This window comes from Anarrhichthys ocellatus, unplaced genomic scaffold (assembly GCF_004355925.1).
Source record: "Anarrhichthys ocellatus isolate YVR2014 unplaced genomic scaffold, GSC_Weel_1.0 scaffold23, whole genome shotgun sequence".
Classification (NCBI taxonomy): domain Eukaryota; kingdom Metazoa; phylum Chordata; class Actinopteri; order Perciformes; family Anarhichadidae; genus Anarrhichthys; species Anarrhichthys ocellatus.
In genome coordinates this window covers 5862888-5876697 of record NW_022280053.1, presented here as the reverse complement: position 1 = coordinate 5876697, position 13810 = coordinate 5862888, and the positions used below count along the sequence as shown (strand labels likewise).

The window sequence follows — 13810 nt, the reverse complement described above, 5'->3', positions numbered from 1 at the left end:
TCTCAGCAACCTCTGCCAAGGAAATGTTCTCACACTCCAACATTGTCCTCCTTTTTCTCCTGAATAAAGGATGTGTCCGCATGTTTTTTCTTTCAAACTGCTTTTTCCAACTTCCAACTTTTTCCCCAGTTTGAATGTCAGCATTTCCCAGGCCTCTTCAAAGGCACGCTAAGCAACGTCCTGACTTTGCCTTTTGGGACACTGAATGGTTTTCCAGAACTCCATAAGGAAAATGTAAAAACTAACCTCCATTGCGTCTATTATCTACACCCAACCCAAGCTTCTGCTTTGGCAACTAGGCAGCAGCAGCCACGCTTGCATGGAAATAACTAAAAACCAAAGAACTGGACACATTTTTTCAGTGGAAGAAGCTCTTCAGTTATTGGATTGTGGGTTTAGAATATTAAGAAACATAAAACTGTCTGACATCATGACCGAGTTCAATATGAAAAAAACGTCTCTGTCGCTGTGTTACTATTTTCTCACTTCTTGCTGATATCCACTGTACGTGTCTGTCTGACACGGCCCTCTGTAACGCTGGGTGCTTGGGATCATAAATCCAGATAGCAAGAAAACAACAACACGGAATGTGAATCTCAGAGGCCCCATATGACAAATGTCAACAGAAGCAGATTGCCAGGCCACAATTCCTCCAGGAGGCCATATGCTGCTGTGTCACAGACAGCAGGTTATTGACTTCATATGCACGCTGGGAAAACATGGATGTGCATAAACATGTCCATACACACATAAACACGCACACACTGAGGAAGAGAGGGAAGAGAAGTTCAATTTCTGAACTTTTTGAAAATGTCATATCACAAAGGGAATTATTGAGAGGGAAAGGACTCAAGCTCTGAAGGGACAGACTAGAGGGGGACGTACACATGAAGATCATAGAGACTTTTCACTCTTGCTTCTCCTGTTTCGTCATTTTTGCCAGTAATATCCATAAATCACTGCTTTTCCCTCTTAATGCATGCCTCGATACTCCTGCTTTAGTCCTCCTGGATTTATGGTGCATTAGAAGCTGTGTGGGCTCTATGCATCCAATTGCTAATTAAATCAATACATCAAAACAAGGAGTCTGAAACGGAGAGCTGCTTCTTGTTTATACCCTGTGTGTCAGATTAATTTGATCGAACTCGTGTGCAGATTAATATATATATTCTATCTGTGGCAGTGAAGTGGGTGTAGGAGCTGGAGGAGTCATTTTATTTCCTGGAGCTTTTTCATTTATTTTAGCTGCGTGGGGCATTCCTTGAAATTCAATAGCTGAGCTTGCGTTTTACTTGAATTATGACATTTGAATTTTTTTCTCTTTGATCTTTATTTGTAGGATTATAACTTTTATCATCTTTCTTTTCCTTTAGATATGTGCTTGTCTTATCTTGTATATGGTATATGCACTGCCACACCTTTTCCTTTGAAATCTGCTCTATGTTAACTATTTCTATGACAGCGTTTGATTTGTTTTAATTATATGCATTAATTATATATGCTGTAATCTTCATTCTCCTGTTTAATTCATTTTGTTCATATTTATCTTATATTTCACTTAACTCTTTTAAAATCCTGTCTTTTTCTATCGTCTTGTGTCTCATTTCTATCTTGTCTTAAGGCCTTTTTATGTCTTATGTAACGATGCAATGCAATAGAATTAAACCTCCCTGATCATACCCACATGTGTTAAAAGACCATGGAGTGTGACATGCCTGCACACTGAGAAAGGTATTATCAAAAACCCAAAACTCTGTATTGTAAATGCATGATTGAATATACAATGAAGAATAGGAAGTCTAAGATTTGGTGAGCAAAAATAGAAACCGAAATCGAAGCTGCAAATTAAGCCGTGAGGCTGTTGTCGGATCAAAATAGTCCAAGGTCTTTTAGGCACTCCATAAACACTAGTTTAATGTGTGCATAGTAGAGCTACGCATAATATGATATGATAAAAAATACGATTGCAGTTAAAGCTGGATTAGTGGTCATTGAATCGTTGTTTATACAGAAGGGCACACACACACACACACACACACACACACACACACACACACACAGACACGTACACAGCACACATACAGCCAATGCATGCTCAAGAAGTTATCCATGACTAATGTGACATGGGGGCCTATTTGAAAACCTCCTCCATACATCCTGACAGTGAAGTGTCAGGACCAGTGATTAGTATGCGTTCTCAGTTACTCCACTGGGGGCTTCCTTAACCTTAAACACGATGCCTGAAGGGTTTTAGTCTCAGCCCATACCCGCGCCTTTTTTAATTTATCTTTTATTTAATTCACCCATCCATCTTCCCATCATCAACTTTAGGTGCTTAGTCCACATGCCTACTTATAAGTAACGTCTGGCTTCCTCACAATGAACAGTACAGTGGTCCGTGGTCTTATAATTGCGCGTCGGTCTTCACTCTATAATAGCAATCATTCAGTTGTTACTTTTTAATTAGAAGTCTGACTATATAGGTTCAGGTAAGATGAACAGGCTATCCTGATAAAGCACATCTATAGACCGATCACACAAGGGCAGATTGTTTTCAGTTTTCGCTCATTAACTAGATTAATAATGATAAGAAGGTGCTCTACAAATCTCTTCACACATCCCCTCTGTGCTTGTCAGAGTCTGATTTACTCACACTCTGCCTCACCTGCCGACATCATATTTACAGTGGGATTACCATAAGTCAATCACACAAGTCACATGGTGTAAATTAGACATTCACCTCAGTGACATATGACACTCATAAGTCACTGCAGAGGTCACCAAGGTGACTACCTATATGGCTTCCCATCAGACACACATGTCAGGATAGTGATGGAGGATTAATCATGGACGCACTAAATCAGAAAATAAATTAAAATAAAATAAAACACATTTACATACGCTCATTACATGTTATCACTGATGAGATGTGTGCTGATGGCTGATCAAAAGACAACTTTTTTGCAGTATTCATATTGACTGAAATATTAAATGTACCTTTCTATTCAATGCAAAAAGATTAGCATTGACAGAGCTGGATTAGAGGATTATCCCCAGCACTGCAACGCCTTAGAAATCCACATGAGGGCACTAGCACCTTAATTTAGAAATCCTCACTTCCGCACCGCCTCAACTCACACTCAAAATGAGGATAATATGCCTAGACATTACTTTACTCTGTACTATAAACTGAAGCCAACCATAATCTTTGATACTGGTAAAAGAGGAAACCGCTACTCTTCAGGTATGTGTGTCATAGACTCAGGCTTCGTCCCTGTAAACAGCATTCCTGCTTGAGGCCGTCCACCTGCACCATCGCGGCATGATCCCAAGGTCCTCTCATGAATAAAGGGACGGTGGCCTCTGGGGATGAAAATATTCCCATAATTCAGCAGCAGTGTGACTTTGCTGTGTGGCCTGACCAGCCATTCTAAACAAGGCTACCAAGAGAAACTGAGAGAAACAGAGAGGGTGAGCAAAAAGCCTGAGCCTGGGGGCAACGAGAGAGAGATATACTGGACTCTACAGCCAAAGTTTATTAGAGCTCGGGGATACAGGGGCACACTGTTTCTCCATCAAAAACACAGCAGGGTGTGTTTCCTGTGTTGATTCTTGTTTTATAGGATCAGGATGATTAATAACAGTTGCACCAGGGGGAGTGACAGTTAAGCTACAGGTATTTATGCAGCTTTGACAGATGAATAGATGAAGAGTCTCTGCCTTTTTTGTCTAAATTCATCATTTGCTAAAGGCAGGTTCTGTCCGCTCATTCTATTGCAATCTCAAAACCCAGAGTTATGTTATATCACACAGCTGTATTCAGATCATGCCTGACATTCTTGGGAGGATTCACTAACATCAGATAACACTGCACACCGATCCTGAACAGCAGGGTGTTATATGTTATATGTATTCCAGATATATGGACTGAGATACAGTTTTTATTCTGTCAGTGCTGCCTGTGTATGAGATACATACTCTTTAGAAGATACTTTTTCTGTGATCCCTTTGGAAGTAGCAGAAATAGTTTGCAGGTGCATCCAAATATGGCTACACAGAAAATGTCCTCTAATGTAATCCTCAAGCACGGCATAAACTCCTGCACAGATAATCTGGGAATTAAACATTCAATGCCATAAACAGAAATGTTGACAGCTGTATTCATGCATTTTGGTTGTTATTCCTCTTCTCTTTAGCTCAGGCCCATGTGTGCTTGCACATGTTGTAACGTGTGATGGGAGGAACTCCACTGGTGCTTTAAGCCTCAAAGTGTGGGCGAGCAAAACAATAGCCCCATTGTGTCTGTACCTGTGTGTCTCAGTCAGACGGTTTGCAAATGAAGACATAACCACGATTCCAGTCTAAATATTGTTAGCCATGTGGTGAATCTGCTTCATGAGCCCTCCTCCTCTCTTCCTCAGCGATTCTTTCTGCAGGTTTAACACACATCCTCCAGATGTGGATTTGCACAGTGAAAGAAACAAAGACAAGAGAGAGAAGAACAGAAAAAACATCTGATTGTGCACACTTCATGTACTTTCAAGCTTTTCAAAGCACAAGGAGTAAAGGAGTAAAACTTTCCAGAAAAGCTTAAAATACAGAGTTCTGTGTTAATCTGAGAGCAGAGTCTCCCTCCCAATGCAATTGTCCTGATGCTGCTATTCAAGCCTCTGGCAGTCACCCGATAGCCGGCTCATGTTCAGACCTCACCAGCACCCTTAAAAGACAACGGACATCTCTGTACAACTCCGACTTCCACCCCATTTCCCTTGCTCGAACCCCCCCCCCACTCAACACATCCCGTCTGTCTGTCTGCCAGAGACTGTCCGTGTGTTGTGTTCAAACTGCACAGCCCCATTTAGACCAGTGGAATATATGTGTTGTGTTTTCCTCTCATTTGCTCGCTCTGCTTCTCTGAGACCTCTTTATTTGCCGTCTCACAACAAGACATGTTCTTGTTTTCCATCAGTGTGAGGGCGTAGTGGATGTTGCCGAATGGCAAAAGCAGTTTAGTAGTATTAGTGGTATTTTAAAGAAACTCTCTTCAAGACTGTTGAGTCCTCGCTGCGTTTTAACAACCAGTGAGGCCCTTGTAGTGAACATGCTGGTAGTCACATTTTAGCCTGAGTGAGTAATATAACAGCGTTTAAGACACAGCCATAACAAGCCCAGGCCTTTGATGGTTTGAAGAAGAAAGTTGACTACAGACATTGTGGCCAATGGAGTGAAGTGTGAGCAAATAGAGAAACCATAGCTGTGAGCTTGTGTACTGGAACTACACAATAATACTAAGAACAGTTCTTTGAATAATTTGACATTTTGGGGACTGTAGCTTCATATTTATCCTTATTTTGACATTCACAAAATGTCAAATTATTTCTTTGAAATGAGACTAAGTAACCTTTGAAAGAGGAAATAACTAAATCTCAGTTGTTCAGGTGAAAAGAAGACTACAGCCTTACTTGGTCTGGAGTAGCTTCTGGTGGCTAATCTGAGCTATAATATTAGCAGACGCAAGCGAGATATTGCTGTCAGTTTGCAAACCAAGCTGCAGTATTTGACTAGTTGGGAGTGAGGATGTGTTGGTATAACTCCTCTCTACTTGTGCATTAGCATTTACACCCGTCACTTGTGGGTAAAAGGTAAATACTAACTTTAAGGTATACAATGTAAAATAATCCACCTCTAACTGTAATTCCTATTTTTTTCTGAATAAAATAATGGAAATAAATTGGAAATCACCTGTGTGCATATTATCTAACAGCATTTTACTCAAAAAACATCAACACATACTGTAAGTGCTGTGTTAGCATATCCTTCAAACACATGATCTGTATTAATTTGGTAGTACTCTTGACTTTTGTTCAACAACTATTTGTACTTCAATCACCTTCCCTGCATTAAACAATACACTGAGGTGAAGCTATTTACATGGGCACAATTCATAGCAACAATTGAAAATACATCATATGGTGCTATATCAATCCGTTAACATTTAATTTACAGTAATTGTACTAGAAAGTAGTATCATCTTGGATGCCTCGAAGTCATGCAGTACTGAAACAATGGCACAAGCTGCTGTTTTCAACTGCTCCCTGACAGATATTTGACCACATTCACCATCACAATGTGCCACAAACCATTCAATAAGCTGCTATAAAAACCTTTGTATCCAACATAGATGACCAACACACTCCAACAGATGAGAACCTTTAAGGTGAGAGGAACATGGCAGCTGGGAGCAGCACACAGCGGAAATAATGTTGAGTGCTATAGAGAAAACTGACTCACTGGATTTCAAATTTCCTTTCCCCTCTTTCATGTGTCTTTTTTTACAGATGAAAACAGTTTGTAGTGGCGGAGACCCGGAAAACACATCACTGAGTCTCATAAGTCAAGAGAAATTGAAAAGCTGACAATACAAAGACACATATTTTCTCCAGAGGGAAAACAAACATAGATGTAACCACAAAAGCAATTTCTGTTCACATGCTTAAAATGTTACGGCACATATAGCACCTGGAATGGGGGGGGAAATGAAACTGAGACTCAGAGGGGGCGCAATGAGTCAGCGAGGCATGTGTTTAATTCTTTAGTGTACTGTTTTGAAGTCTTACTACCTCTCAATTCAAATTGCATGGGAGTAGGACTAATGTCACCTGGCAACAGGGTGCAGATCAGAGATAAAATAAGAATTGTCATCTTTATGTTTCCAGAGAAAAGTATTTTTTCTGGATGTCACCAAAGCCTCTTGCATGCATCTCTAAGTAATGTTGAGGGTGGAATTATGTGGCACACACATTTTTCTTTAATAGACCTTAGCAATGGTTACATCAACAGCATAAAAATACAATTTTAACACTTGTTTATTTTCAGCTGGAGTACATGGGTATCAAAAAAGAGAAGTGAAGATATAAAGTTTTGTTTGTGAAACTTCCCTTTTGTTCCTAAGATGACAAATTCATTTTTTGACAGTACGTGTTTTGTGCAAAACAGCTTTTATTTAACCAAGCATTGCCCAAATGCAAAAGCATAACTGATTATTTGGACACTTTTTTTTAGATCCGCATGGATGGTGTCAATCATATCGGATAGAAAACTCTCTTCCACTATGTGTGTGCTGATACATCAAAATGTATTCTACCATGACATACGCACACAAGCATACGGAAACTCAACTGTTGTGTTGTTTCTCTATAACACAACCATGAGAACTATTAATCACAAGTTGACAAGTTGACTTTGCCTCATTTCAATGTGAACATGAAGTGGCTGCAACCGAAAGTGCATGAAATTATCTCTGCAGGGAACTGTTAATCCTCATCTTATGTGGAAACTATATAAAAACAACAACAACAGCAAGGTCACTCACAACCAAAAACACCATCAAAAGTCTCTCAAGCGAACCTGCGACACACCTGAACTTTTCATCTGTCAGTTCTGGCCAACTGTCCAAATTACTGACTTAGTTTTGGCTCAGTCTCAGCCTCTAATTTATCTTTTCCTGAGAAGTGTTATCTGCACCATTATCTGCCGGGTCACACTATTTTCGAGTTTGTGTGGTTCACAGGGAGCCACAAATCATGTGAGAAAATGTCTTACATACTGTATATATAATCTGGTTTCCTCTGAGATAAAGTGTAGTGGAGAGAAATGAAAGATAAATAAAAGGCAGTAGTTGTTGCACACATCCGGCATTTTCTGCAGTGTTTTACTGCGGATGGATCAACTGGTGCTACTGTATTGACCAGCTGTCTCTCTGTCCCCAGTGTATGTGTGTTTTAAATATCTATTCCATAGACTCACATTCTTGGCATCGCTCCGCCTGGGAAAATACCACACTATTCCTCTGTGTTGTATTCAAACACGTTTCCATACAGTCTCCTGGCGTCTGTGCAAGTGTTCGTCTGTGAGTGTGTGTGTGTGTGTGTGTGTGTGGTCAGTGGTTTAAGTCAGCTTGTGAGCCAAGCTCCTGAACTAGAGGAATAGTTTTGGGAAGTGCTTTATTGCCGAAAGTTAGATGAGATGATCGATACCACTCTCATATCTGTCCGTTAAATACAAGGCTACAGGAAAGCAGCCAGTTAGCTTAGCTTAGCATAAAGGCTATACACAGGGGTAATATGGGGTGTTATGTCACTGTTAAACAAAACATTTTAACTCTTGGTTTTTACATTCAACATACAAAGGCACTGATAGACTTATGTCTGTTGTTTAACCTTTGTACAAAGTCAGTCTATTTCCCGCTAGTCAACATTGCTATGATCGTTTTGTCCTCAGTAAAGATAACAAGGGATTGAAATTGCTCTCATCTTTTCTTACCTGGAATGACCTCGAAGAGAAACTTCCCCCCTTCATCGCTGCTGGTTGGATGCTCTATAACTTTGTTTCCAGGTAATAAAATGGCTCCCTGTGGAGAACAAAGAGCAAACTGATCAGATGCAATATCCCAAACAGAGTATTTTTAGTTCAAATATTTAGGACTGAATGCTGAGTCACACTGTCTGTCTTTTGGAAAGTAAACCTGTTTTGTTGATATTTTTCAGATATATAGTATGTAGATACATCAACATACTATACTTTCACTGTATGGTACAGATTCAATGTGTTCTCATCATGATATTGTTACATTTTCACAGTTTGATTTTAAAATGGTCCCTGGTTTAAGACCACACAGTCCACATTTGATTCATATATGCATTTAATTTTAGTTTCTTTACATGTATTTTGCACAACCTTCCCGGCTGTTCTCTTGTTCCTGAGCTCATCAGCACACCAACTCACAGGAGAAGTATCTTTAAAACACTGACATGTTTGTTAAAGGATTTTGCATTGTCATGTGTATGAGCTGGCAGAGACGCTGGTGCAATAAGATCACCAGGGGACGGGTCTGGATGATGGAGCTCAGCAGTTATAAAATATGGCAAAGTGGCAGCATTGAGCATCGAGGACCGCCGTCTCACTGCTCAGCTCTGTCCACAATGATACATCATCTGTGTGACACTGAAGGCCAACGATACTCCGCCTTAAATAGCAGGAGCATCAGCATCAGCTTTTTCCAAAGTCAACCTCTCAATAACCTTACCGGTGAGATTTCCTGTCTGTTAGAAAGGCTGTGGGCCACATCTGTGTATTGTAGTCATCAAAGAGCATCGTAAGACACTGAAGCACTCACTGACTGAACCAGAGTGACAGCAGTGTTACTTGTTACTTTGCTGATTAACAATTTACCCACAAAACACATGGTCACACATAGTTCATGTAGTTCAACTAATAGTTCAAATTAGCTCCACCTCAACCAGCTGTTTACATGTTAATTATGTAAAAATGATAGCGGCCATTCAGCTGCCTTATTATTACTTTTACTTTTGTCCCTTTAAGTATTTAATACTTCTGTATTTCTATTTCAGTAAAATTATGAATGTCGGACTTTTACTTGTGATAGAATAAAAGTGTTATTTTCATTGTGGTGTTGCTGCTTTTTACAGGCACGATCGATTAATTCATCTTTGAACTGATCAACCGAAATTAATTCATTGTTTAAATGCATTTATTTAAACTCCAAACTCTCTGATTTCACCCGCTCAAATATGAGTATTTGGTTGTTTTATTAGTATTTTATGATAGCAAACTGAACGTGTTTAGGTTTTAGACTATTGGTCACACAATTTGAATGATTGGTTGATAATGAAACTAATCATTAGTTGCAACCTTACTAAAGTAAAGGATCTGAATATTAGACATACATATATTTACAATACATACGTATTTATAAACTCACCTCACACTCAGCATTGTGGTAACCTTACCAAGTGCTTGCATGTGTTGAAAATAATTACACTTAGACCATTTATGCATTCAAACTGTGACTTTTACCCCGATTATCAACTTGGACGTCAGAGCCACAATGCAGCATCTGACAGCCATTAGAGTGCCCTCTATCTGGGTTAATGTTAACGCAGACAAGATGTCCATCGGTGACAGCACGAGTATTAAGGACCCACACACATTAACAGGATCTGAAGGGAGTCGGTTTCCTTCCTGCTGAAAAAGAGAGGTCTTTAATGAGCCATAACTGTGACATCCAGGAAGTAGAAACCCTACCTGAAGCCCCATGATGAAGTGCTTTCAAAGGGGTTGTAAAGACGGGACAGACATGCTCCCAACTGGAGGAATGAGGGAGAGAAATCTTGTTTGATGTTGTTGTCAGCGACAGAATCTGCTCAGCGTCAGTATCTTGGGATTAAAAGCTTCTTTAAGAAGTTTTTTTTCAGTGAAAAGCAAATTTATTTCATCATGTACTGATTCCAGGGAAACGGGAGATGACTTGAATGAAACGTGTGTGGGTGAGATAGACTATGTAACGTTTGGACTTGTGCTTTCTTAAAAAATAACTGTGTAGTCCCTCTATATTGTAAAGCCACAACACCAGTGTGATATTCCTTCCCTCTGTTTCTAAGCCGCAGCAACACTGTCCATACTGACATCCTCCCTGGTGGTCTGTTGTTTGCTGCACACAAACCCAACCACAGACAGAGTAATATTTGCCGAGCAAAGAGTCCGGTAGCCTGGCCCAACCCAACGGGCAAAAAAAAAAGAAGAAAAAAAACTATTTGGGGGTTTTCTCTGCATTTTTATATTGCTGTTAACAAGGATGAGGTCATTCTTTTGGAAAAGCTGCAATGACACAAACCCACTTATCTTTTGTTCTCAACCAGAAAGCTGTGCACACACAATTGGGACGGAGGAGGCTCAGAGGATTCTGCCCGAGGAAAGCGACAGCGGGAGGCTCAGGTTTGTAAGCAGCAGCCCAGCCTGTCAGGAAGGCTGTTTCTGAGGCCGTGTCCAACAGTACGCTCCAAATGAAATCAAATTTGGAGCGGTTCCTCAGACTGCAGGCAAATACCAGAAAACCTGCACACACTGTGGCAATTAAATCCAAATGTGAAGCCAGTTTTGGTCATAAACCAGACATTTGTTTCTCAAGTTTGTTTGGAGTATATTGACAGTTATAGGGTGAATGTCGTAGCGTGCCTCGTTGTTATCTGCAGCTTTGGATGTTTTAATAATAGGTCAGATTGGCTTTCTCAATAAAATGATAGGAAGACACAGTGGAACCAGCTTGTACACCATGACATATGATAGGCTATCCACTGTCAATGTCTACATCTTTTAATGAGTTAAGAATACCCTTAACATTGTGTCCTCTGCATGATAAAGAAGATGTGCTCATGGGTGAGTCAGATACCTAATCTAATCTATCAAGCAAGCTTACCTTCATCTGCAACGGTCATTTGTTATGAAGTTTTGCTCATCCAGCATGTATAGAGCAACATAATCATTCATTTGAAATGGTGTTTCTGGCAACTTGATAAGTGTAAGTCCAATATTCACTCTCAACCAACTCCTGAAGGAAATATCTGGCTTTTTAGTTACTAAACGGTAATGTTTAACAGCTGCTGACGTTGTGTGCCCTTTTGTTATGAGCAGGTAGTGTACGGTGGGTTTTTTGAACTTCTTCACAAAAAAAACAGCAGCCTGCTGCAACAGAGAATGATGATATGAGAGCGGTAAGAGTGAACCAATACAGTGATATTGTAGATCAGAAATGCATTAGCTCAAAACTGCTACAAGGTTAACTGCATGAATGTGTGATAATTCTCTGGGCATGCATCACTGTCAGCTACCCCCTCTCCATATAAGTAAATCAATTATTAATACAAACACATTGATTATATCTGCTTTAAGAATAAAAACGATTGCCCCACTGGAACGTCTCCTGGAGACTGTGTCTCTAGCAGCGGCTACTAAATCAAATTAAGCAAGTATGAAGTTTAAATTGAGAGATAACCCTGGTTTTGTTAATGATCTGGTTTGATGAATGACTGTAGGTGACACAATAATGAAATACAGAGAAATATATTGCGTAGCAGAAATTGATTTTAGATTGCGAACAGATAAATGCTCACACTGAAGTCAATTAAGCAGAAGTTATTAGTGTAACAGGTCATTTAAGTGCTCGTTAAACCTTGGCTGGTTGATCAGCGGCCCTTTCATCCAATAATTACTGTTCTCCAGCGTCAGTGACCTCTCAGACACAGGAAGTCAGACTCAGTGGGAGACCATTGAGACGTTACATATATTTTTTCCCCTGTGTGGACTAGTAAGTGTGTCTTTTTTTTATTCTTTTCACTATTCAAGTCTCCACTATAAGACCTGTCTACTCAAGTGGCAAGGAGTTACAAACGGTTGTTCTGCTCTGATCACTCCACTGAGTCCATCAATCCCATAAATGTCATCATTATTTCACAGTTATAAAACAGGTAGCTCTGATCTACAGCTCTGACTGGCTGAGCCTCGTTCAAAAGCCACAGTAAAGAATCTCAGTAAACCCACAGCTACGACTGCATAACAGTCGCTACAAAAATTAATATGCCAGTCAAACACAATAGGGTGGAAAAAATAGAGGACTTCTCCGTACATTTATATTGACCTGGTGGATTTATTGTGGGTGTTAATGACGTGAGACGTTATCCACGATAAACCATGAGAAGATGATACAGAGACGACTTCAATTCACAAGAGGGGAATTAAAAAGTTATATCACAAAACAAGGCTGTAACCTTTGAGCAGAGTATGTGAAGTGTTTGCTAACAACAGTGAGTAGCAGACCGTAACCAAAGTAAAATGATCAGGTTATGCACATTACATTTCTTTACTATCTTTCTGGGTGTTTTGGATGAATTATCACAGTCAGGCTTTGTAGTGCAGGCAGACTTTATGAAGATAACACTGGACCTTCTTGCAAACAACTAATGTGCAACAGAATCCGGGACAAGGAGCCAAAGATGCAGACGACGAGGACAAGAACGATCTGAAGCAAGCTTCTTTGACTCACACAGCAAATCCATCGAAAACTACATCCCTAAGACAAAACAAAATAAGAAAGCCTACAGTGATGTATGTGCAAGCAGCTGGAAAACGCATGGTGTCCTGTCACTCTCTTGCAGGATACCTATCACTGCTGCTGCTGCTGTTGCTGCCGGCCTGATACAGACATCTTTTATCTTCCTCCGAGGAAAACTCCCAGAGTTTAATCAAATACCCTCTGCCTAAATCTGAGCTTTCTCAGATCATGAAATGTAAGGAAAGATATAAGATATAACATTTTTATTTTTATTTGCCAAAGCAATTACTTTGAAAACTTAGAAAGATAAAATAAAAGAGATTGAAGGGTACACAGTCCAAATAAAAAAACCTGAACAGAAGATGAATGAAATGGTTCAAGAATGTGAATAAAATGTGCACTCTAATGATACACAGAGTATCTCACTAATAAAGGTTCCTCGTGTGCAGTACTGTATGTCTTTATTTAACCTTATTAAATACATTTCTGTGTGGCTTTATGTAATCTTATTAAAGTCCGAGGGCTCCCTTGACTTTGTGTTTTATAGATTAATCTTCTTCTAAAGCTAATAATAAACATGTTCAGAGTGCTGTGTCAATTCAAGGGCATAGTGTATCATACTATATCATACATATACCATATACCATACTGCATACTGATGATGATTAGTTTTATGTTGGTATAATCTGTGACTGACAAAAAGTTTTTTTATCAAAAATTCCGTGACAGTTGATGACGTTTCACTTGCAAATGTGCAAGCTTAAGCATGTGTGTACCCTTTCATGTAAAGTACTGTATAATACAATGGACACATACTGTTTGTACATGCTCTTAATTCAAGATATGAGTTCACATGTTTTCTGTGAAATTAATCTCTGGCATATTCAGCTGAACTTCCAGTAT

At 39.6% G+C, this 13810-nt stretch overlaps 1 protein-coding gene across 1 annotated transcript in view; it reads right to left on the bottom strand.

The window, feature by feature from the left end:
* arhgap24 (Rho GTPase activating protein 24) overlaps positions 1 to 13810 on the bottom strand; it is a 55419-nt gene that overhangs the window by 25372 nt on the left and 16237 nt on the right. Inside the window, exon 3 of the mRNA XM_031859994.1 lies at positions 8323 to 8410. Within this exon, the coding sequence (XP_031715854.1) occupies positions 8323 to 8410 (88 nt within the window). The remainder of the gene's footprint in view (positions 1 to 8322; positions 8411 to 13810) is intronic.